Genomic DNA, 22253 nt, shown 5'->3' with positions numbered 1-22253 from the left:
GAGAGGCTGTGGGAAGGAGAAGAGAAAAAAAGCCTTTTGTCCTTTGCAGGAGCAGGAGAATTGAAGGAGTCACAGCCCAGCCCTGTGTGCAAGGATTTGTTTTTCACGGAAGGAAGAGGGGCACTGTGGCTATACATTATATTTGTGTCACCCCGTTCACGTCCGTGCATCTCAGGAGACTTTGCAGCTGATTGTGCTCTTTGCATTCAAAGGAAGGAAACCAGCTGGATGCCCTTCCCTCCCAGCAGCACGCACAGCAGGGCAGAGGTGACACCAGACAGCAACTGCTCAGCACAAGGAGGCAGGAAAATGTGGCCATTTCCATGAAAAACAGCATTGAAAAGGGAAATTCAGAGCACTGCCTGGAAACCCGGCTGCTTCCCCTGCTTCCAGGTGCACCAACCTGGCTGGAACATTTTGCAAGTATCCTGCTGAATCATCCAGGCAGGTGGATTTGGTTGGTTCTGCCAAGAGGAGATGGAAGCTCTTTTTTCTGGCTGAGGTGTATCTTCAAGGGGAAATCCTAGAAACAAACTTGGCACACACACAGATTTTGGCTTGGGCTCACTAAAGCCACGTTGCAAACAAAAAGGAGGCTGGTGAGGAAGGATGTTTTCAATAGTGTCCATCTGCCTGTCAGTGCAGAGAGAGGGGACAAATTGAAAACAGGATCGGAAATGGACGGGAAGTTTGGCTTGGGAGAGATCCTCTCTCTGCCTTGCTGGCCTCTAAATTGTAGAATCATGGAATTACCCTGAGGATCATCCAGTTCAACTCCTGGCCATGCACAGACACCCCAAAAATCCTGAGAGCTGTCCTGGAGCTCTGGCAGCCTTGGGAACGTGACCATTCCCTGGGGAGCCCCACCACAATCTGGGGGGAAAACTGATAAAGAGAAAGAAAAGGATCAAATGGTGCAAAGGCAGCCACCGAGGTAAAACCAGGCCTGGGCTGATGATTCTTTATCTCCATGTTTATTTTATCCTTAAGTAGCTCCTTTGGTTTATGGAGCATCTTCCAGAAGGGAGAACCTCCACAGTGATTGATTAAACAAGTAATTTAATTAACTGCTGGAATTCTGTCTCCTGCACAGTGAAATCCCTCAGTGCAGCCCGAGTGTGCAATGGTGTTTACAGAAGCAGCAAAGATAATTCCTTTGGCTGCACAGCCCATGTAAATGTGGGCGGTCACGGCACAATTTGGGGTGAGAAATGGGAGCTGCAGGAATAGCAGGATTTCCTAAGCAACAAAGATCTGCTTCACTTAAAATATTTCAGGAAGGAAAAAAAAAAAAAAAAAGAAAAATCAAACAACAGAAAGATGTCAGGAAGGTTTTAGCTTCAGGACCAGGGAAAAGCTGATTCAGTTTTATCCTTTTTTGGTATTTCCAAGGAATTGAGGCCTCCTAACCCTAGAATAAGGGTACAGAAATGAGAGCAGCGATGAGGAATCCTGCCAGGCAGTGTAACCTGCAGAGAGACATCTCCCTGCAATGCTCTTCAGACACATTTGACATCTAGATCCCTTCGACTTTCCCACGCAATTCAGCAGAAGCAGTGAAAGAGCAAACCCCGAGAAGGCAGAAGTGACAATAAAAACTAAACTAACACACCCCAGAGCCTCAGTTTACCACTGCCAGAACAGGTCTGTGCCCCAGGGGCTCAGGCAGCGCCCTGTCCAAGGCAGACTGGTGGGGATGGCAGCGTTTTCCTCAGCAGCAGGTCCCAGGGAGCCCGGGGTGGCACCTGAGCAAGAGCAGAGCCTTGGCACAGCGTCCCTTTGGCACCTCTTACATAAGCGTTGCACAACGCCCGGGCTCTGTTTGCACAGGGCTGGGGATATGAAAAGCAACTGGAAATGCTGCCTGGGTAAGTGGGACATCAAATCAAGGTAAATTATGAAACAGCTCCTGCCAGCGGAATGCAGGATGGATTTAAATCCAGGTTTTCTCCAAATTCCGGGGCCTTTTCTGCGCTGGATCTCGCGGTGTGCTCTCCCTCTGTGCTCTCCTTCTGTGGGGTGTTTTCTCTTTTTGCCTTTTCTCCATTTAGCATCGTTTTTGCTCAAGAATTCTTCCAGTCCATGACCATTCAGCACATCTGCTGTGAAATCAGCTCATTGTGAGCTGGCAACTTGGGCAGCAAGAATGCAAAGATGCTTCTTAGGAAGGGCTGGTTGCAACTGGGAAATAAAAGAAAGATGAATTGGTGGAGAGAAGGGGGGGATGAAAATGAACAAATGCTGAGTCACTCTTTGGAAAAAAGATCACCCCCATGACTTGTGATCATAGGAGATAATGCAGGAAAAGGCCTTGGGAGTTTGTGCAGACAATCCCACAGCACAGCACAGGATCAGACCTCTCTGCTTCTCCTTGACTGGGATACCATAATGGATAGCATAAGAGAAAAGGAGAAAATGCCAGTAAATGGGGCAGTACAAGCTTGACATTAGTAGCAATTCTCAAAGGAATGAGGAAAACAGGACCTGAGCCCATCTCAGTTTAATTAGACTTTCAGATTAACACATTTCCTTTTCCATCCTTTATTTCCCCCCCTCTCCAGTCCATTTCCCATCTGCTTTTCTTTTAATCTCCTCTTTCAACCTATCTGAACCCCTCTGAGAGTGTCCAGTGTGAGAAATCCCTCCTCACAACACCTGTCTCCCCTGTGCTGCACTGAAGCAGCAACAGGCAGGGGCAATCCCAGGAATTATTCCTACAAACCCTAATGCAGCTTCTGCAAAGCCCAGGGAGCTCCTCGTGCTCACAGGGCCCGGCAGGGGTGGGCAGGATTCAGCTGTGTGCCACGTGAGAGAGCCAAAATTACACGTTTGCTTGTGATGCTGTAAACACAGGGAAGAGGCCAACGAGAGGCAGTCACACAGGGCTGGAGGAGGCACTCAGGAATGAAGTGTCAGCATATCAATGGGAGCACAACCACACATGGCTTTGGTACACATCAGACGCCTGGAACTGAAGATTGGTTTGGTTTTGAGTGTTCTTCCTGCTGTCAGGAGGGAAGAGCAGATCCTGCTGGGTGGCCACTGGCTTTCCCTGGCTGCTGTGGGCCAGGGGGCAGAAATGATCAGCACTCACCCAAAACCTCCTCTTGCAGATACAATCTGGGGCTCAGCTCCCTTCCCATCCTGCCAGATTTTGTCCCTCTGGTGACCACCACATTTCCAGTTTGATCAGCTGATCTTGGAGTGCTGTGCCCACGTGTCTTCCAAAGAGCACTGGGCTCTGGCTTCAGATTCAGGTTGGTTCCAGCAGCTTGTTGGCATCAAGAGCGTGGGCAAACAGTAGCTGAGGACAAGTGTGTGCCCTCCCGTGCTGGTGCACAGGGAGTGGGTGGGAGTGGGCCCAGAAAGCCAAACACAGCATGGGCTGCAGCCCAGCAGGGTGGGCAGGAGGCTGAGGGAGGGGATAATTCCCCTCTACTCTGCTTTTGTAACACACCCCACCTGCAGTGCTGCCTCCAGCTCTGAGGCTCCCAACAGGGGAAGGATGTGGAGCTGCTGGAGAACGTTCAGAGGAGGCCACAGGGCTGGAGCCCCTCTGCTCTGGAGCCAGGCTGGGAGAGCTGGAAAACAGAAGGCTCCAGGGAGAGCTCAGAGCCCCTGGCAGGGCCTGAAGGGGCTCCAGGAGAGCTGGAGAGGGACTGGGGGCAAGGGAAGGAGGGACAGGACACAGGGAATGGCTCCATCTGGGTTAGATGGGATATTGGGAAAGAATCCTAAGTGTGAGGGTGGGCAGGCCCTGGCACAGGGTGTCCTGAGGAGCTTTGGCTGCTCCCAGATTCCTGGAAGTGTCCAAGGCCAGGCTGGACATGGGGGATAGGAAAAAGGAAAGGAAAAGAAAAGGACTCCTGCCCATGACAGAGGGTGAAATGAAATGAGCTTTAGGGTCCCTTCCAACCCACACCATTCTGGAATTCTACATTATCTACATTATCAACTGTGCTGCACTTAAATCCTCCCCAGAGGTGTCCAAGTCCAGCCCTTACCCTGCCTTCTTTGTGCCCCACCTGCATGAGCACTGTGAGTGTCTCCAGCTGCCTGCACAGGCGGGACTGGGGAGCAGGGCCTGGCTGACTGCACCCCAGGGCAGCATCCCTGAGGTGATTTCTCAGCCCAGGTGTCCCCATGCACTTGCCACAGTCCTGCTTGTGCCAGGTTCCCCTCCCAGCCATGGCCCCTCGTGGGTGGGTGCCCACAGGGGCGCTCGGTGCCCCATATGAGCCAGGTGCCCTGCCCTGGGGTGGATGTCTCCAGCGTGTGGGTGCCTCCAAGTGCACCCAGTGCCCCCAGGTTTGGATACTCCAGGTGCCCCAACGATCCCACTGCTCTGGCAGGAATAACCTAGATTTTGGATCAGCCTGTCTGCTGAACCCCCATCCATGCCCCCTGCATAGCCGCCGCTGGTGGTGCCCCTCACGACCCCAGTGTCCTGGCAGGGCTACCCTGGCTGCCGGATCCTGCTATCCGTGCTGAGCCCCCCATCCATACCCCCCCGCATGGCCGCCCCTCACGATCCCAGCGCCCTGGCAGGGCTACCGTGGATGTCTCCTACCCGTGCTGAGCCCCCCATCCATACCCCCCTGCATGGCCGCCCCTCACGATCCCAGCGCCCTGGCAGGGCTACCGTGGATGTCTCCTACCCGGCCTGAGCCCCCCACCACCACCACCCCCTCGGGAGGGGATTCAGCCCCGCCGGGGGTGCGGCTCGCCCCGCCCGCGGGGCTCCCCTGGCTGCGCGCACCCCGAGCGGCGGTGCCGGGGCGGCCCCGCGGGTGCCGTGGGCGGGTGCCCCGGCGGGCCGGGCCGTGCCGGGCCGTGCCGCGGTGCCGCGCCGAGCGGCGGGCGGGGATGCTGCTGCTGCTGCCGCCACCGGCTCCCCCGCCCGCCCCGCGCCGCCGCCGCAGCCCCGCCAGACGCAGCGCGGCTCGGAGCGCGCACGGAGCCTCCCGCAGCCGCCGCCATGGCCCGGAACCGCCGGGACAGGAGCAGCTGGGGTAGGGCGGCGGCGGCAGAACCGGGGGGGAGCGGGGGGAGCGCGGACAATGCCGGGCCTGAGGCGGCCGCGGGCCGCGCCGGGGCGGGGCTGCGGCGGGAGGACGCGGGCGGGGGCCTCGGCTGGCCCGGGCGGGGCGGGGGGCGGCCCGGTGCCGAGGGGACACACGGATGTCTGGGACACCCCCCGCGCTATCCCTGAGGGGCCTGGGGTCCGCCCGTCCCGCCCCGGCAGCGTGACGGGGAGCGGGGCTGCGGGATGGGCGCCCCTCGTTCCGGGGCCTCCTGAGGCGGGCTGTCCCCGGCTTGGGCTGGTCACCGCCCTCGGCTGGGCTGCGGCGGGACCCCCTGACACACCTGGGGCCAGACAGCCCCTGCAGCTCCCTGGGGAGCCTTTGGGCTGTTCCTCCGGCTTGCCCTGACACCCCTTAGCCCGGCCCTGCCGTCCCCTCAGCCCCTGATGGGGGGATGACACCTCAGCCACCACCCCAGCTCATCCGGGAGCAGCGATCCCGCTCACCCCGCCTTCCACAGGCAGAGCCACAAGGCCACCCTGCCTTGTCCCGTTCTGGAAGCTGTAGGATTTAGTTGTCGAGTCACCCTCCAGACAGGGCCCATTTTGAACCCACCCCTGGCAGCCCCCTGTTCCCGGGGGAGCCGGGGAGCGGAGCGGAGGGACGGCAGGAGGAAGTTCTGTGCTGCCTTCCTGCGGGGCTTCGGTTCCTCCAGAGGCGTCTGGATCCTCCTGGATCCTCCGGCAGCTCCTGCTTCGCCCTGGATGAGCCCCGGCTGGTCCCACAGGTGGGCAGCACCAGCAAGGGGCTCCTCCACCTTCAGCCTGCTTGTGAAGGATGGCTTCACCCACTCCCACTGACACGCTGTTCCGTAGGAAATCCCATTTTATCCAGCCAGTTCCCGTTATTTGAGCGAGTAATTTGCCGTTTCCTCCGGAGCCGTAATTCCATGTGAGCTCACTCACACGGGTGCCGGCGGTATCCCGGCTCCTCAGGCAGAGCGGGTGAGCTGAGCTGTGATGTTTAGATACACAAATTACATTTTAATTTGTGTAGATGAGCGTAGGATTTCCCATGGCAATGATTAACAGCTCGGAGGCATGCTGGAGGAAGCACTGGGATAACGGAGCTGCTGATCCGGTGATGGATTTTTTTTTTTTGGGATGGAGGGGGGGGACAAAATGGGCCAAGCTCATTTGATGGGTTCAGCTGTGACTTAATGAAGGTGCTCAGATCCTTGGGTAAAGCGGAGGGAAAACTTGCCAGGGAATGTGGTGCCATTCTCAGCTTTGTCTCGCGGAGCGTGTGACAGACGCGGCAGCCCTGACTCCGTGCGTGCCTGGAATTGCACACACGTCCGGCCGCCCGTGCCTTCCCTGCACGCCCCGGCAGCGGCAGGAGCGAATGCAAATGCTGCCGGAGGGAAGCGGAGAAAGCATCGCCCCGGGAAGCACAGCCTGCGCCCGGCAAGGGATTTAGGCACATTTCTCAGCCTGCCCCCCGGAAATGTGATGTGTCACCGAGGGGTGAACTCTTCCTGAGCTTCTCTGCGAGAATCTGGAAGCGTCCATGGATCCAGGTGGATCTCTGTGGGATCAGCTGCCTTCTGCTGCCGCCCATCCACAGCTCAGAATAATTCCCTCTATTATCCCACAGACATTCACCTATTCCTAGAGGATTCCCTGGCTTTTTGCCAGGCTGGTTGACATTGTGAGTAAGAAATTGAGTGAAATGCTTCAAATTTTTTTTTTTTTTTTACTAGGAAAGAAAAAGCTGCCTTTATAAATTTCTTTATTCTATTTATACAACAAAACCTCATTGCCTTGAAAGCTGTGTTTACATCCAGTGACTGCAGCATTGTGTGGTGACATCAGTCCATGGGGTGACTCTTCCACTGCTACATTTTTCAGCTGGCAAAGGAGGAGGCTTGGGCTTTTCCTGAAACTAAGGCAGAAAGGAGAAAGTCCTTGCTTTGTTCTGAAAGTGGGCTTATGGGTCATTAAAAATATTAACGCTATTTTGAAATGGATCAAACTTTGCCCTAGTTACTCAGGCCTGGGAACAGGCAGCTGCCTAGTGTAACCCTCCTTTGTTTCATAAAAATAATTTGCTTTTTTAAAGCTCACACAGCAAATTAGGATGAGTGTGTGGGATTGCCCCTGGTCATAGCTGGGTCGCTGTCACATCCCCGGGAGCTCTGTAGGGGTGTGTGATGCATCCAGAGTAGGATTTAGCCTTGGGCTAGAGGTCAGCATCAGGTTATGCCTCATTTGAGGCTCTTCCTGAACGTGCCAAGCGGTGCACAGACCTCACAACTGCTGCCAGTTCGATGGCTGAGGCAGCTGCAGATTAAAAAAAAATCCCAAATAATTCCTTGCTGTGAGTAGTGGACCCTGCTTTGCCCAAAATAAGGATTGTTAGTCCAAGTTCTGCTTGGCACAGTGAAATCCAGCCAGCTCCTGGAGGTTTGTAGTAGATTACACTGATTTTTGTCTGAAATTCTTTGTGCTTGGCAGTGGCAGATGTTCAGCAGCCTGGTCCCTGTGATCCAGTGAGATCCCTGCTCCCAGTCACTCCTTTAAACAGCACAGACTGGAACAAATGGTGTGAAATCTCATCTTTCCCACCATGACCAATTTTGTGTTGAAATTGGAATGGTCCACCTAGCAAGAATTCAGTTTTAAAACCATAAAAGGGATTACAGAGGTTACAGATACTTCTAGTAAGGGTTTTCAAGGTGGATAGGGGATTTAGGAGAGCCCCTAAAGGGAGCCAGGAACAGCCAAGGAACTCTTTTGAGCATAAGGGGCTCCTCTCCAGCACAGGCCAGGGATCATCCCTGCCCCATCTCACACTGCACACAATGGGTTAAACTGAGAAGAAAACCCTGATTTTGGTAGGTTGTTTTTCCTTTTAACCATGTTAACATCCTTTGTGTTTGTTGTTTGATTTCTGCCCTTTTATGATGGATTTTCAGTTTCCACTTCCTGGCATTTCTTTGTGACTCTGAATGCTGAGAACCTGACAAGGGAAAGCTGAGATGTTTCAGACAGAGGAGGCCTTCACACAAAAAGCCAGAAATATTCACAACCAAATGAGTGGCTTGTGAAAGAGAAAAGAAAATGAAGTGCTGGGACTTGAAAGAAGAGACAAGTCAACATTTCAAGCTGAATGTGATTATAGAATCATGGAATGGGCAGGGACATTTTCCAGAAGATCAGGTTGCTCCAAGTCCCATCCAACCTGGCCTGGAACACTTCCAGAGATCCAGGGGCAGCCACAGCTTCTTGCCAGGGCCTCAGCACCTCACAGGGAGGAATTTCTCATAATATCCCATCTAACCCTGCCCTCTGGCAGTGGGAATCCATTCCCTGTGTCCTGGCCCTCCAGGCTCTCAAACAAAGTCGTTCTCCCATGGTGGTTGTACAGGGAATTGGAATAGCTGGATAAGCAGGACAAGAGCAGCCTGACTTTCTCTTTTTTGGGAAAAACCAGGATGGGCTGAGCCTGCCTGGCAGTGGTGACATGGTGTCCCTGTCCTGCCTGGTGTCACGTCCGTGCCAGGAGTGGCTCTGGCCTTGGCTGCCCCCCTGATTCATGGGAGTGGGAATTCATTGATTGTGTCTTGCAGTTTCCCTGCTCCAGGGGTGACAAACAGCACACTGAAATGTTGTTTAGGGCCTGGGTGATGTTCAGAGGCAGCAGGTTTTATATCAGCTCCCCTGGAGCACTGACTGGAACCTTCTCCAGCGGGGGAAGGAGGCTGGGGCAGGTGTTGTCACACTCTGTGAGGCACAAGGTGTCCCACAGATCACTGCTGAAAGTCACTTCACTCTCCTCTGTTCATGCCAGAAATGCTCCCTTTTGCCAGCAGGAAAAGGGAAGTTTACAACAGGAAAATCAAACAGATCTCCCAAATGGGGTGGAGGCTCTGGAGAAGGGGCTGAGTTCTGCCAAGCCCACAGAGCACATTTAAAGCACTTTATATGCAGAGTGTAATTACCTTTCATGTTCTACCCTAAAATTTCATGGCGCGTTTACCAAACTTTATTTTCAGACAATTTTAGCAACAAAAATGGTAAAAATAATTTAATGTCAGAACAAACTAAATCCAATACTGGTGGTGGAGATGAAGGGAGGCTGTTGCTGACAAATGGCTGATGAAGGACCATGCAGAAAATGTGTGCTGGAAGGGAAGAGGGAGTTCTGGAGATGGATCCCTGCAAGTGTCCAAGGCAGGTTGGATGGGGCTTGGAGCAGCCTGGGACAGTGGAGTGTCCCTGCCCTTGACAGGGGGTGGAATGAGGTGTTCTGTAGGTTCCCTTCCAACCAAACCGTTCTGGGATTCTGTGTTACCCTGGAGAATGTGGGCTTAAATATGGGAAATATTTATGGGAAATATGGGAATGGGCTTAAATGAGGGAAAGGGAGCAGGCCCAGGGTTTGCACCTGACAAACAGATCATGGTTTCTTTTTGCTGGTGCTCTTCCAACAGCGCTTTGCCTGTGGGAGGTGTCCACCTTGCCTCTGACTCAGCCATTCCTGCTACCTGAGCTGTCATGGGCACGGCCACATAACTGTCTGACCTGACCTCAAACTTGCTGAAAAAATTCTGCAAAAAAACTCTGATTTGCTTCATTCCCCAGGTAGTTTCCTGCCTGTGTGTCCAAAGCTCAGCCTGGGAGTTTGACAGCAGTAGGAGCTGCTCTTGCTTCAGAGCCAGCTAAGCACTGCAGCTTCACGTAGTAGGTGTTGTAATGAGGAATTTCACATTGTACTTTGGCATTTGGGATGTTGTAACAGGCAGGTTTGGGGGCCAGTTATCATCCCAGCTCTTGCTCCTGTCAGCAGTGGGAAGGTCCCAAAGCACTCCTGCTATCAGCAGAGTCATTCATCCCTTGTTCCCTGTGCCAGAGGGAGCAGGGGCTGAGCTGGCCGGGCAGAGCTGACGCTGTGCTGCTGCCAGCTGGGTGACTCAGGGCTGGCAGCAGCAAGGTGCACTCCACATCTGCCCTGCTCCAAAAAAAGCAAAGGGTGAGTGAGGATGAAGCCTGGCACAGCAAAGTCGCTGCCAGGAGAACGTGGGAGTGCACATGGATTGGCAGGGCTGGGAACACAGCTGGGCAGCTCAGCTCTGGGAGTTTGCCCTGACTGTGGAGAGGAGCTGGGGATCCCAAAGGGACACTGCAAGTGTGGCCTTTTCCAGAATTGCAGTTATTTAGGTTGGAAAGACCTCTGAGATCATCAAGTCCCAAACACCAGCTCGTTAAGCAGACCTGGCACTGAGTGCCACACCCAGCCTTTCCAGAGGTGGTGACTCCACCACGTCCCTGAACAGTCCATTGCTGTTTATCTGCTATTCTTATTGCTGAATGTCAGGGCTCCTTTTTCCACAACAGTTTTCTTCACCTGTTTCTGGTGCCCTGCATCTTCAGGGACTGTCATTGATCCATCATTTCCACAGATTGATGGCAGCTGTGGTTACAGCCAGGCTGAGGAGGTGCAGATGATTTCCTAGGTGGGCACTATAAATTCTGGTCCTGCTTTCCCCTTCCTTGCTGCATTTCCCAGCTCAGCAGCCCCAGGTGGAAGGGGCTAGCATAGCAAGAGAGCCTGACAGAGGGACATGTGGCACTTCCCAGGTCCCCGTGGGTCTGGTCAGTGCATGGGCAGCCTTTGGTGCTTCCCCTGCTTGGGTCTGGGGTCCTCTGGTTCTGTGGACGTGTCCAAAATCCCAGCAGAGGTGTGAGCAGAGTAAAGGGAAGGTTGTGTGTCTGTGCCTTCAGCTGTGCCCTGGGTGCAGGAGAAGCATAGAGAGAGACTTATTTATTTATTTACAAGACCACATAGTACCAGGATAGGGAGGAATGGCTTCCCACTGCCAGAGGGCAGGGTTACATTTAGAAAAAGTTATTCCTGTGAGGGTGGGCAGGCCCTGGCTCAGGTGCCCAGAGCAGCTGTGGCTGCCCCTGGATCCCTGGCAGTGCCCAAGGCCAGGCTGGGCAGGGCTGGGAGCAGCCTGGGACGGTGGAAAGTGTCCCTGCCTATTCCATGATTCTATAATCACATTCAGCTTGAAATGCTTGCTTGGAAGTGTCCAAGGCCAGGCTGGAGAGGGCTTGGAGCACCCTGGGACAGTGGAAGGTGTTATTTGTGTAAGGCTTGAAACTGGCTGGGCATTAAGATCCCTTCCAAGCCAAACCATTCCGGGATTCTGTGCCACAGCAGGGCATGGTGAGTGCGTGTGTGAGGTTAAACCCAGCTTGGGAGGATGTGTGAGCTGCTGTTGGAGCCTTTGTGGGTGTGCTGCAGGGTGGCTGTCACCCAGGGCTTAGCCCAGCCAGGTTCCCTGCTCGCCCTGTGCAGGCCCAGACGCCTCGGGCGGCCCGAGCTGAGGGAACGTGTGGGGCCGGGCTCGGCTCTGGGGGCGCCTCCTTTGTGCAGCAGCAGGGCCGGGTTTGCGGGCACCACCCTGCTCTGCCTCTCCAGCGCACACCCATCGCTTCCACGCTTCATTCCCGTGTTCCCCTGGTTGGCTGGATCAGGTGCCAGCCGTGGAGGGGAGGAGGGAATTGCTGCTGCATGCTCGAAGCTCCCCGCCCCTCGCAGCCCGCTCGGATCGCTGTGGCACAGCGGGCTCAGGGCTCGTGTGCCAGCCCAGCCCGGCTGAACGTGCCCAGGGCAGGGGGGATGCTCGGGGAGGGTTCTGTGCTCCCCTGAGCCGTGGTGCAGGGCAGATAAGTATTGGAACATGAATCCCAGTATTACCAGTTAGATTGTGCCTGGGCCGCTGCTGAGCCAAAGGCGGCTTCTGTGGTGCTTTGCCCCAGAGACACCTTCAGCTTGCAACAGATAAGCTTCCTGCAAACCGCAGCTCTCTGGAGAGCGTCCCGAGGGATGGAGGCTGACTGCAGCCTCTGTTCGGGGCTTGGCTCTGGTGCTCTTGGTGGCACTGTGATATGGCATGGAAACTCCAGAAAGGAGGCACACAGATATCACTGCTGGTCACACAGATCCCCTGAGAGCTGCTGATAAGCAGCCTGACACGGTGCATACATGGTACTCTGTTCCAAGGAACAAGCAAGTTCAGGCTTCCCATCAGACCTCGATTTTCTCTCCTTGCTGGTTTGTTTTCCCTGCAGTAATTTGGTTTGAATGCCCTCAGAATGGCAGCACTGCCTGGCATTGGTGTTGGTGTGTGTGTGACATCTGAGCTGGGACTGTTTTGCCTGGAGAAGAGAAAGCTCCAGGGACACCTCACTGTGGCCTTCCAGGACTTGGAAGTGGCTTATAAAAAAGGAGAGTGACTTTGTACATGGGCAGATAGTGGTAGGACAAGGGGGAAATGATTTAAACTAAAAAAGGAGAGATTACATTAGATATGAGGAAGAAACTCTTCTCTGTGAGGGTGAGGAGGGTGCCCAGAGCAGCTGTGGCTGCCCCTGATCCCTTGCAGTGCCCAAGGCCAGGCTGGACAGGCCTGGAGCACCCTGGGACAGTGGGAGGTGTCCCTGCCATGGCAGGGGGTGGAATAAGATGATTTTTAAGGTCCTTTCTAACCCATACTATTCTGGGATTGTGATTTCAGCAGGAGAATTGGAGCCCAGGCTGCAGCTCCTGTTTTCTGCAGGAAATCCTGGGGTCCAGGAGAGCCTGAGAGCAGGGCTGGCAGGGCCTCCTCAGGCTCTGCTCAGGCTGTGTTTGCACTGATGGTGGGACAGGGCTGGGTTTCGTGCTCTGGAATGAAATGGGTTTCTTGTGCAGGCTCACACCAGGACAAGGCTGGTTCCTTTGTGGCACTCAGCATTTCTGTGACCTGTTCTTCCATGGCTGAGGGAGAGCAGGCTCCAGCAAGCACTCACCAAACATTGCATACTTAGTGGCTTGTAATTAACTCCTAGAGAAGAATAAATTAAGTCAATTACATTAGACATGTCCGTGAGTCTGCACAATGTGAAACACGCTGTTTCAATTTAATTAATTCAGTCCAAAGCAAATCTTAGACCAGTAAAAGAATTCTTTGCTTTTTTTATGCTGTCTGACAGCAAATCCTGCTCTCCTTCCCCTTCCCACTTGCAGTGGCCATATGGAAAAGAGCTGTGTGGCTTCCACCCCGCTCGGGAATGAGCTGTTATGAAATGGGGAGAAGGATCCTGTGAATTTATCCTGTGAATTTCTGAATGAGCAGCTGGAGAATTGACGTAATTGCAGAGCCGAGAGAAAGGAGGAGTCAGCTCAGAAAAGGAGTGAAAACAGGAGTGAGTTCAGCAAAGCTGAGCTCTCCTTCCTTTCCTTTTTGGCTGCATGAGTTTTTGCCACTGCCAGGTACAGCTTCCTTCAAGGCAAAAAACTCATTTATGGCCAGACAGACCAGTTAAAATCATTGACTCCCAGTAGTGTGCAGGCATTTTATAAAACAATCCCTGGCTCTGCAGTGGGGTGGATAATCTAACAAACAGAACCTGGAAGTTTCATCACATGGAAATATGAATATAAATATGAAAAATAAAGTTTTGTCTGCAGATGGCCTACATGAAAGAAGCAGAGGTAGGGATGAAATTAGTTCAGAGATCTGCTTAATGTAATCTCTCCTTCCTGTTGTCTCCAAGGACCTGGGGAATCAACATATCCTGCACATAATGCTTTGTGTTGTGCAGACAGCCTGCTTCTCCCGGTGTTCAGGTGGTGGAAACAAGGATGTCCCCTAGGAGAACATGGCCACTAATGTGTCTCCCAAAATCTGTTCATGTCTGCTTAAAACATTTACTCTCCTTCAGATGATGATGATTTGAAGAGACAGAACAATCCCTTTTCCTCTGTACTGGTTGTTGCTCCAGCTGCTGGAAAGAGCAGAGGGAGAAGAAGGTGTGGAAGGTCCCAGCCAGGCCCCAGGAGAGAGGATCTGTCACCAGCAGAGGGGATCTGTCACCAACAGAGGGGATCTGTCACCAGCAGGGGGGATCTGGCCCCAGCAGAGGGGATCTGTCACCAGCAGAGGGGATCTGTCACCAGCAGGGGGGATCTGGCCCCAGCACAGGGGATCTGTCACCATGAGAGGGGATCTGTCCCCAGCAGAGGGGATCTGTCACCAGCACAGGGGATCTGGCCCAGCAGAGGGGATCTGTCCCCAACAGAGGGGATCTGGCCCCAGCAGAGGGGATCTGGCCCAGCAGAGGGGATCTGTCCCCAACAGAGGGGATCTGGCCCCAGCAGAGGGGATCTGTCACCAGCAGAGAGGATCTGTCACCAACAGAGGGGATCTGTCACCAGCACAGGGGATCTGGCCCAGCAGAGGGGATCTGTCCCCAACAGAGGGGATCTGGCCCCAGCAGAGGGGATCTGTCACCAGCACAGGGGATCTGGCCCAGCAGAGGGGATCTGTCCCCAACAGAGGGGATCTGGCCCCAGCAGAGGGGATCTGGCCCCAGCAGAGAGGATCTGTCACCAGCAGAGGGGATCTGTCCCCAGCAGAGAGGATCTGTCACCAACAGAGGGGATCTGTCACCAGCACAGGGGATCTGGCCCAGCAGAGGGGATCTGTCCCCAACAGAGAGGATCTGTCACCAGCAGAGGGGATCTGGCCCCAGCAGAGGGGATCTGTCCCCAGGTGTCCCCGTGACAGGGCTGGCAGGGGACTCTCCTCAGCCCCCAGCTCTGGGAGGTCCATTCCATTCTCTGACCAGGGGCATCCAGGATTTGAGCCCATCCTGGTACCCTCTGCTAGTGCAGGATGAGTAAACACAGAAATCATGGAATCCAGAACAGCTTGGGTTGGAAGGGACCTCAAAACTCATCCAGTGCCACCCCTGCCATGGCAGGGACACCTCCCACTGTCCCAGGCTGCTCCAAGCCCTGTCCAGCCTGGCCTTGGGCACTGCCAGGGATCCAGGGGCAGCCACAGCTGCTCTGGCAATTCCAGCCCAGCCAGGAATTCCCAATTCCCAATCTCCCACCCATCCCTGCCCTCTGGCACTGGGAGCCATTCCCTGGCTCCTGTCCCTCCATCCTTGTCCCCAGTCCCTCTGCAGCTCTCCTGGAGCCCCTTCAGGCCCTGCCAGGGGCTCTGAGCTCTCCCTGGAGCTTTCCCTTCTCCAGGTGAGCATTCCCAGCTCTCCCAGCCTGGCTGCAGAGCAGAGGGGCTCCAGCCCAAGTTGTGCTCCCACCTCCCTCTGTCTCTGTGCCCACGGTGGGATTTGTCTGGCTGGGAAGGTGGCACAGCTGTTGCACCCTGGTGGCTGACTTAGAGTCAGAAATATTTAAGTTTAATTTGATTTACAAATTTTTTCCTGCCCCCATCATGAGTCATATCCTATGCAAGGATCTCTCTACTGTCCTTTCTGTGCAGCTGGAAAAAAGAAAATAAAAATAGGACTTGGCTTAGCTGAGCAGGGCTTTGGGAAACACCACAAGAGAGAGGAGGCATTTCCTTATCCTCTCTATGGCCCTTGCAGCTTGGCAGTGCTGAGAAAGAGCTTTTAGCACCTGGCTGTCCTTACCTGTTGGGAAATGTGTTTGGGATGTTCCTGCTCTCAGAAATTTGAAATGAGGATTTTTTAAAATTTTCCTTGAGGCCCCTGTGCAGTGACACAGTGCTTGAAGGGATTTTAGTGCTGCAGTCTGGTGGAGAATCTGCTTTTCACACCATTTGGGACTTTTGTTTAGTTAAAAAACCTCCAAGCAATGGAAAGAAAAGATCTTTGTCTCTCAGCTGTGAGCAAAGAAAGCTCACAGTATATGTCCAAGAGGCACCAGGAATCCCCTGGCAACCAGGCCTAATGATCCTGGTACTTCCTTGCAGGATCTTAGGAAATCACAAAAGTGCTGCTGTTATTTAAAATATGGAGTTACTGCTGGAGGCTTCTTTATAGAGAGGCCCAGAATGGGCAAACCCTGCTCCTCCTGATATTTATAACTTCTCTTTTAGTGTGTGCACACACAGTCCTTGTGCTTTGGAACAGCTCAGGGCTGGCTCCCCAAGGTCAGGGGCTGAAACAGAGACTGGGCAGGTTGAACTTGAGGCAAAACTTGGGCGAGTGACAGCCTGAGGCACAAACTGGGAAGTTGTTGTTGGAATGTGGGGGGAACTTTCCATCTGGCAGGGAGGTTTCAGTGGCTGTGGGTGAGCTGGCTGGCACAGCAATCACCTTCAGCATCCCTTCTTTGTGCTGCAAAGTTTGGAAAGGCCAGCAAAGGAAAAGTACTGGAGCCAGCCTGCTCTTTGCAAAGCCCAGAGCTGCAGCTCTTAAAATGCATCTGGCTCCTGGGAGAGCCTCCTGTGAGCCCTGCACAGCCCAGGCACAGCCCCACAGGGAACTTGGCCATTTCCAAGTGGGAAAGGGGGCACTGCTCGTGCTCTGTGTGTGCTTCCCAGCTGGGAGCAGCAAAGTGGCTTTTAGCAGGATGGGTTTGTGTCTGCATGGCCTGATTCCTGCTGGCAGTGTCCTGGGGGATGCTGGTGGTGAGGCTGATGGCAGGAACAGCAGATTGCACTTGGAGCATCAGCACAGGCAGCAGATGGAGCAGGAATGTGTTGCTACAGGAGCAGCAGTGGCACAGGATACACAAAGGCAGCATCCTTTGATGGAGCTGTGAGACCTTTGGACATCTCAGCTGGAGAGCTGCTTCTGTTTGGGTCAGCCTTCAGGAAGGGCCAGAGCAGAGCAGAACCCTAGGTAATGAGGTAGAAGAGATGATGAGAAGGCTTGGACTTCACTTTTCCAGCTGAGAAATGGCCAAAGGGAGGTGTTGTGGCGGCCCTGTTTGTGTAGAGTTGCAGGTTGTTTTCCATGAGGATAAAATCAAAGGGATGTGTTTTACCAAGGGAGGTTGCAGCAGGGAATGCTCTGCCTGTGTGCAGCACAGGGTCAGATGACCCCAGAGAAGCATGGAGCCTCCACTGGGATGTCTGAGGCTAGGTGCAGCAGATCTACTCTGGGTGGTGCCATTTTGGGGTGGATATTTGAGTTTTTGGATCTCTCAGCACCCTGTCCAGCCCCGCTGTCACTGACTGTCACCGTCACATTGTCTGGAAAAATCCCCTTGCACAGGATTGGGAAGGGGATTCTTCTCCTGGGAAGCTGAGAAGCCTCAGAGAAAAATGAAAACTGTATTCTCTCATTGCTTCTCCTGTGTTGTGCTCATGTGGAATGTGTTTGGAGATTGTTTACCCACAGTAATTGTTCCATTGGATTCTGCTGTGAGCTGTTTTCACTCAGTGGCCAATTGGGGCCAAGCTGTGTCGAGACTCTGGAAAGAGTCACAAGTTTTCATTGCTATCTTTTAACCTTTTGTAAGTATCCTTTCTGTATTCTTTAGTATAGTTTAATATTCTTTAATATAAAATAGTATCTTAAAATAATAAATTAGAACATGATAACATGGAGTCAGATTCATCATTCCTGCCTTCCTCTGAGACCCCCACAAACACAGGATCACTGACCCCTCCCAGTGCAGAGGAAGGCACCAAACCCCTCTCGTTTTCCCTGTCCCCACAGGCAGCTTTGCAGACAAGACCTACGAGTGGAGCTCTGAGGAGGAGGAGTCGGTGAGGAAGGCGGGGCCGGTGCAGGTGCTCATTGTCAAGGACGATCACTCCTTCGAGCTGGACGAGGCCGCCCTGAACCGCATCCTGCTCTCCGAGGCTGTCAGGGACAAGGAGGTGGTGGCTGTGTCCGTGGCTGGGGCTTTCAGGAAAGGAAAATCCTTCCTGATGGACTTCATGCTGCGCTACATGTACAACAAGGTAGGGCTGTGTTGTAGTGTCCTGTTTTAGACTCCCGGGTCCCGGGTCCCTCCCCAGGTGTGGCAATACCTGTTCCCCTTCCCCCTTGCCCCCATGCTGAGTGAGTCCTGTCAGTCAGGCTTAACATCCCAGCAAAGGCGTCGTGTGGTTGGTTGAATTCAAAGGATGCCCCTCAGGCCTGGGGGTCATTGGCCTGTCTAGCTGTCATTCTCCCCTGAGACCCCGCCCCCCCACCTGGTTGGTGGCTCACCTGTCCCCTCCCCTCCCCCTGAGCTTAAAAGGTGAGTCCGGCCATGTGCTGGGGATTCTGTTGGAGCTCTCCCCAAGACTCAGACCTCTGTAACCATGGAATAAACCACTGCATATAACCCTCCAGCAGAATCCCTCCTTTTTTCTCTTCCCCTTCGCCTGAAGCCTCTTCCTGAGGTAAACGGAGTTCCTAACAAGCCTGGACTTGTTTAGTGCCCAGCTGAAACCACCAGCAAGCCAAAGGTGTCTCTGGGGTGATACAGCACAGCTGTGCCTTGGCTCAGCAGCGAGGGTCACACTGGCCCAGGCACAATCTAACTGGTAATACTGGGATTCATATTCCAATAGGGCTGCAGCTCAGGGCCCTTCCCAGGCCTGCTGCTCTTCCTTGCTCCCGTGTGCTGCTCAGGGATGAGCTGGGTTTGGTGCTTTGGGAATGCTCTAGGCTCTCATGAGTGTGGGATTCACAGAATAAAGCAGAGCAGATCCTTCCCCAGGCAGAAGTTTCTTTTGGACTTGATTTTGGAGCAGAAATGTTCACATCTGCTGCCCTGAATCACAGAATCATTTAGGCTAGAAAATTCCTGGAAGATCATTGAATCCAGCTGCTCACCCAGCATCACCCTGCTCACCACTGAACCTCATCCTCAGGTGTCTTATCTGTGTCTTTTGAACACTTCCATGGATGGGCACTCCATCACTGCCCAGGGCAGCCTGTTCCAATGTGTGACCACCCTTCCAGTGAAAACATCTCCTAATATCCAACCCAAACCTTCCCTGGTGTAACATCAAAATGTTTCCTTTTTTCCTGGGAGCACCTGGCTGCCCTCTCCTGTCAGGGAGTTGTGATGGTTCCCCCTGAGCCTCCTTTTCTCCAGGCTGAGCCCCTTTCTCAGCCCCTTCAGCCCCTCCTGGTGCTCCAGCCCCTTCCAGCTCCCTCAGCCCCTCGTGGTGCTCCAGCCCCTTTCCCAGCTCCCTCAGCCCCTCCTGGTGCCCCAGCCCCTTCCCAGCTCCCTCAGCCTCTCCTGGTGCCCCAGACCTTTCCCAGCTCCCTCAGGGATTCTCCAGCCCCTTCCCAGCTCCCTCAGCCCCTCCTGGTGCTCCAGCCCCTTCCCAGCTCCCTCAGCCCCTCCTGGTGCTCCAGACCTTTCCCAGCTCCCTCAGGGATTCTCCAGCCCCTTTCCCAGCTCCCTCAGCCTCTCCTGGTGCTCCAGCCCCTTCCCAGCTCCCTCAGCCCCTCCTGGTGCTCCAGCCCCTTCCCAGCTCCCTCAGCCTCTCCTGGGGCTCCAGCCCCTTCCCAGCTCCCTCAGGGATTCTCCAGCCCCTTCCCAGCTCCCTCAGCCCCTCCTGGTGCTCCAGCCCCTTCCCAGCTCCCTCAGCCTCTCCTGGGGCTCCAGCCCCTTCCCAGCTCCCTCAGGGATTCTCCAGCCCCCTCCCAGCTCCCTCAGCCCCTCCTGGTGCTCCAGCCCCTTCCCGTCTCTGTTCCCTTCCCTGGACACTCTCCAGCCCCTCCATGTCTTTGTTGTGAGGAGCCCAAAACTGAGCCCAGGATTTGAGGTGCCTTGACAGTAGAAGGAAAGAAAAACCTCCCTTATGGGGTTCTTAGCCCTTTTTTGCCACCTGCAGCAGCTGTTTGTGTTCCTCCCTGCAGGAGGCAGTGGACTGGGTCGGGGATTACAACGAGCCCCTGACCGGGTTCTCCTGGAGGGGCGGCTCCGAGCGGGAGACAACCGGCATCCAGATCTGGAGCGAGGTGTTCCTGGTGGACAAGCCCGACGGCACCAAGGTCTGTGTGTGTCTCTGCTGCTCATTTCCCTCCTTTTCCAGCTTTTGAGACTCTCCTGCCTTGTCTTAGGTGGTTGTCCAAACCTTCCTTAGGGAAGGTTTTCAATACCGTGTCTCTGTTTAATAACAGCAGGAAGTGATATAAAAATATTTTTTTAGAGAATGTAATTTTGATAATAATTTTTAACATGGGTATTTCACAGAGCAGAGGAGTGAAATGGGGTGATTTTGCCTGAGAGTCATTTATAGAAGTGATGTAAAAACTTCAGTGTAATTGACAGTCTGTAGAACCTCTGGGAAGTTGTACACACCTCTGTGAAAAACACGTTAAAGATGTGTCACAGACATCTTCTATGGAAAATCCTTTCCTTAGGATTTTTCCTCTTGAGAAGCTGAGAGGCCTCAGGAACAAAATGTAAACATTGATTATCTGCTGCTGTGGGATGCAACAGGTGGATCTTTAATTGGCCCATGTTGGATGTTTGTAATTAATGGCCAATCACAGTCAGCTGGCTTGGACAGAGAGCCAAGCCACAAACCTTTGTTATCATTCCTTCTTCTTCTATTCTTAGCCAGCCTTCTGATGAAATCCTTTCTTCTATTCTTTTAGTATAGTTTTAATATAATATATATCATAAAAGAATAAATCAGCCTTCTGAAACTTGGAGTCAGATCCTCATCTCTTTCCTCAACCTGAGACCCCTGTGAACACCAGCACCAAGATGGGTTTAACAAAGTGAGGTGATGTGGTGTCCAAGTGTCCCTGATATGTTCTCTAAGTGTCCCTCAATTCTGGGCATCCCAGAGTTTATTTCTGTATTATTCCCAAAAATCTTGAGTCTCATGTCCTACAAACTCCTTCTCTTTCCTAGAGCTGGAGTTGTAAGGTGAAGTTTCTTCATTCAGGGTTGTCACAGCAGATTTGGAGCATCCTGCCAGGAATATTTGTATTTATCAGGAATATTTGTATTTATCTGTGCTTCAGCACAGAGCATGGCACCCAAGTGACACTGAGGCATTCAGGGTGTGATTCCTGATGCTGGCTGAGTGTGTTTGGGTTCGGGAGGTGCAGTTTGTGTTTGTGTTCGGGAGGTGCAGTTTGGGTTCAGGAGGTGCAGTTTGGGTTCGGGAGGTGCAGTTTGGGTTCAGAAGGTGCAGTTTGGGTTCGGGAGGTGCAGTTTGGGTTCGGGAGGTGCAGTTTGGGTTCGGGAGGTGCAGTTTGGGTTCAGAAGGTGCAGTTTGTGTTTGGGTTCGGGAGGTGCAGTTTGGGTCCGGGAGGTGCAGTTTGGGTCCGGGAGGTGCAGTTTGTGTTTGGGTTCGGGAGGTGCAGTTTGTGTTTGGGTTCGGGAGGTGCAGTTTGTGTTTGTGTTTGGGAGGTGCAGTTTGTGTTTGGGTTCGGGAGGTGCAGTTTGTGTTTGTGTTCGGGAGGTGCAGTTTGTGTTTGGGTTCGGGAGGTGCAGTTTGTGTTCGGGAGGTGAGGTTTGTGTTTGTGTTCAGGAGGTGCAGTTTGGGTTTGGGAGGTGCAGTTTGTGTTTGGGTTCTGGAGGTGCAGTTTGTGTTTGGGTTCTGGAGGTGCAGTTTGTGTTCGGGAGGTGCAGTTTGTGTTTGGGTTCGGGAGGAGCAGTTTGTGTTCGGGAGGTGCAGTTTGGGTTTGAGTTCGGGAGGAGCAGTTTGTGTTTGGGTTCAGAAGGTGCAGTTTGGGTTTGAGTTCGGGAGGTGCAGTTTGGGTTTGGGTTCGGGAGGTGCAGTTTGGGTTTGGGTTCAGAAGGTGCAGTTTGTGTTTGGGAGGTGCAGTTTGGGTTCGGGAGGTGCAGTTTGGGTTCGGGAGGTGCAGTTTGGGTTTGGGTTCTGGTGCAGTTTGTGTTTGGGAGGTGCAGTTTGGGTTCGGGAGGTGCAGTTTGTGTTTGGGTTCGGGAGGTGCAGTTTGTGTTCGGAAGGTGCAGTTTGGGTTTGGGTTCAGAAGGTGCAGTTTGGGTTCAGAAGGTGCAGTTTGTGTTCGGGAGGTGCAGTTTGTGTTCGGGAGGTGCAGTTTGGGTTTGTGTTCGGGAGGTGCCGTTTGTGTTTGGTTTCTGGTGCAGACTCAGACTGCCAGCAGGTGTCAGAGGAGCAGAGCGGTTCCCCCAGTGCCTTGCAGGGTTTTGCTGCCTGCTGTGGTCACCCAGCTGTCGGGAGTGGCTTTTCCCCTGTCCCCAGCAGTGGGGAGGCTGGGGCAGAGGCAGTGAGGCCCCAGCACAGCCCCCCAGCTGCCATTGACAGGAGCTTTGTGCCCCGCAGGTTGCAGTGCTGCTGATGGACACCCAGGGCACCTTTGACAGCCAGTCCACCCTCAGGGACTCAGCCACCGTGTTTGCCCTCAGCACCATGATCAGCTCCATCCAGGTAAGGAGTTCAGCCAGGAACTACAGAGCCTGTCAGGGCTTCCTTCCTACCACTGGGACCTTGCCCTGTCCCCG

General features: G+C 53.7%; 1 protein-coding gene across 2 annotated transcripts in view; it reads left to right on the top strand.

Moving 5' to 3' along the window:
• The first annotated feature begins 4751 nt into the window (after positions 1-4751).
• ATL1 (atlastin GTPase 1) overlaps positions 4752-22253 on the top strand; it is a 36563-nt gene continuing 19061 nt past the window's right edge. Inside the window, exons 1-4 of one of the 2 annotated variants that reach the window (XM_074544110.1) lie at positions 4752-5012; positions 17519-17766; positions 19667-19801; positions 22075-22179. In XM_074544110.1, coding sequence (XP_074400211.1) covers positions 4979-5012; positions 17519-17766; positions 19667-19801; positions 22075-22179 — 522 coding nt within the window. In that variant the 5' untranslated portion in view covers positions 4752-4978. The remainder of the gene's footprint in view (positions 5013-17518; positions 17767-19666; positions 19802-22074; positions 22180-22253) is intronic. The other variant, XM_074544109.1, reaches the window with a different exon arrangement.

The sequence above is a fragment of the Zonotrichia albicollis genome, chromosome 6 (assembly GCF_047830755.1).
Source record: "Zonotrichia albicollis isolate bZonAlb1 chromosome 6, bZonAlb1.hap1, whole genome shotgun sequence".
NCBI classification, from domain to species: Eukaryota; Metazoa; Chordata; class Aves; order Passeriformes; family Passerellidae; genus Zonotrichia; species Zonotrichia albicollis.
This window is presented reverse-complemented; position numbering and strand designations above follow the sequence as displayed.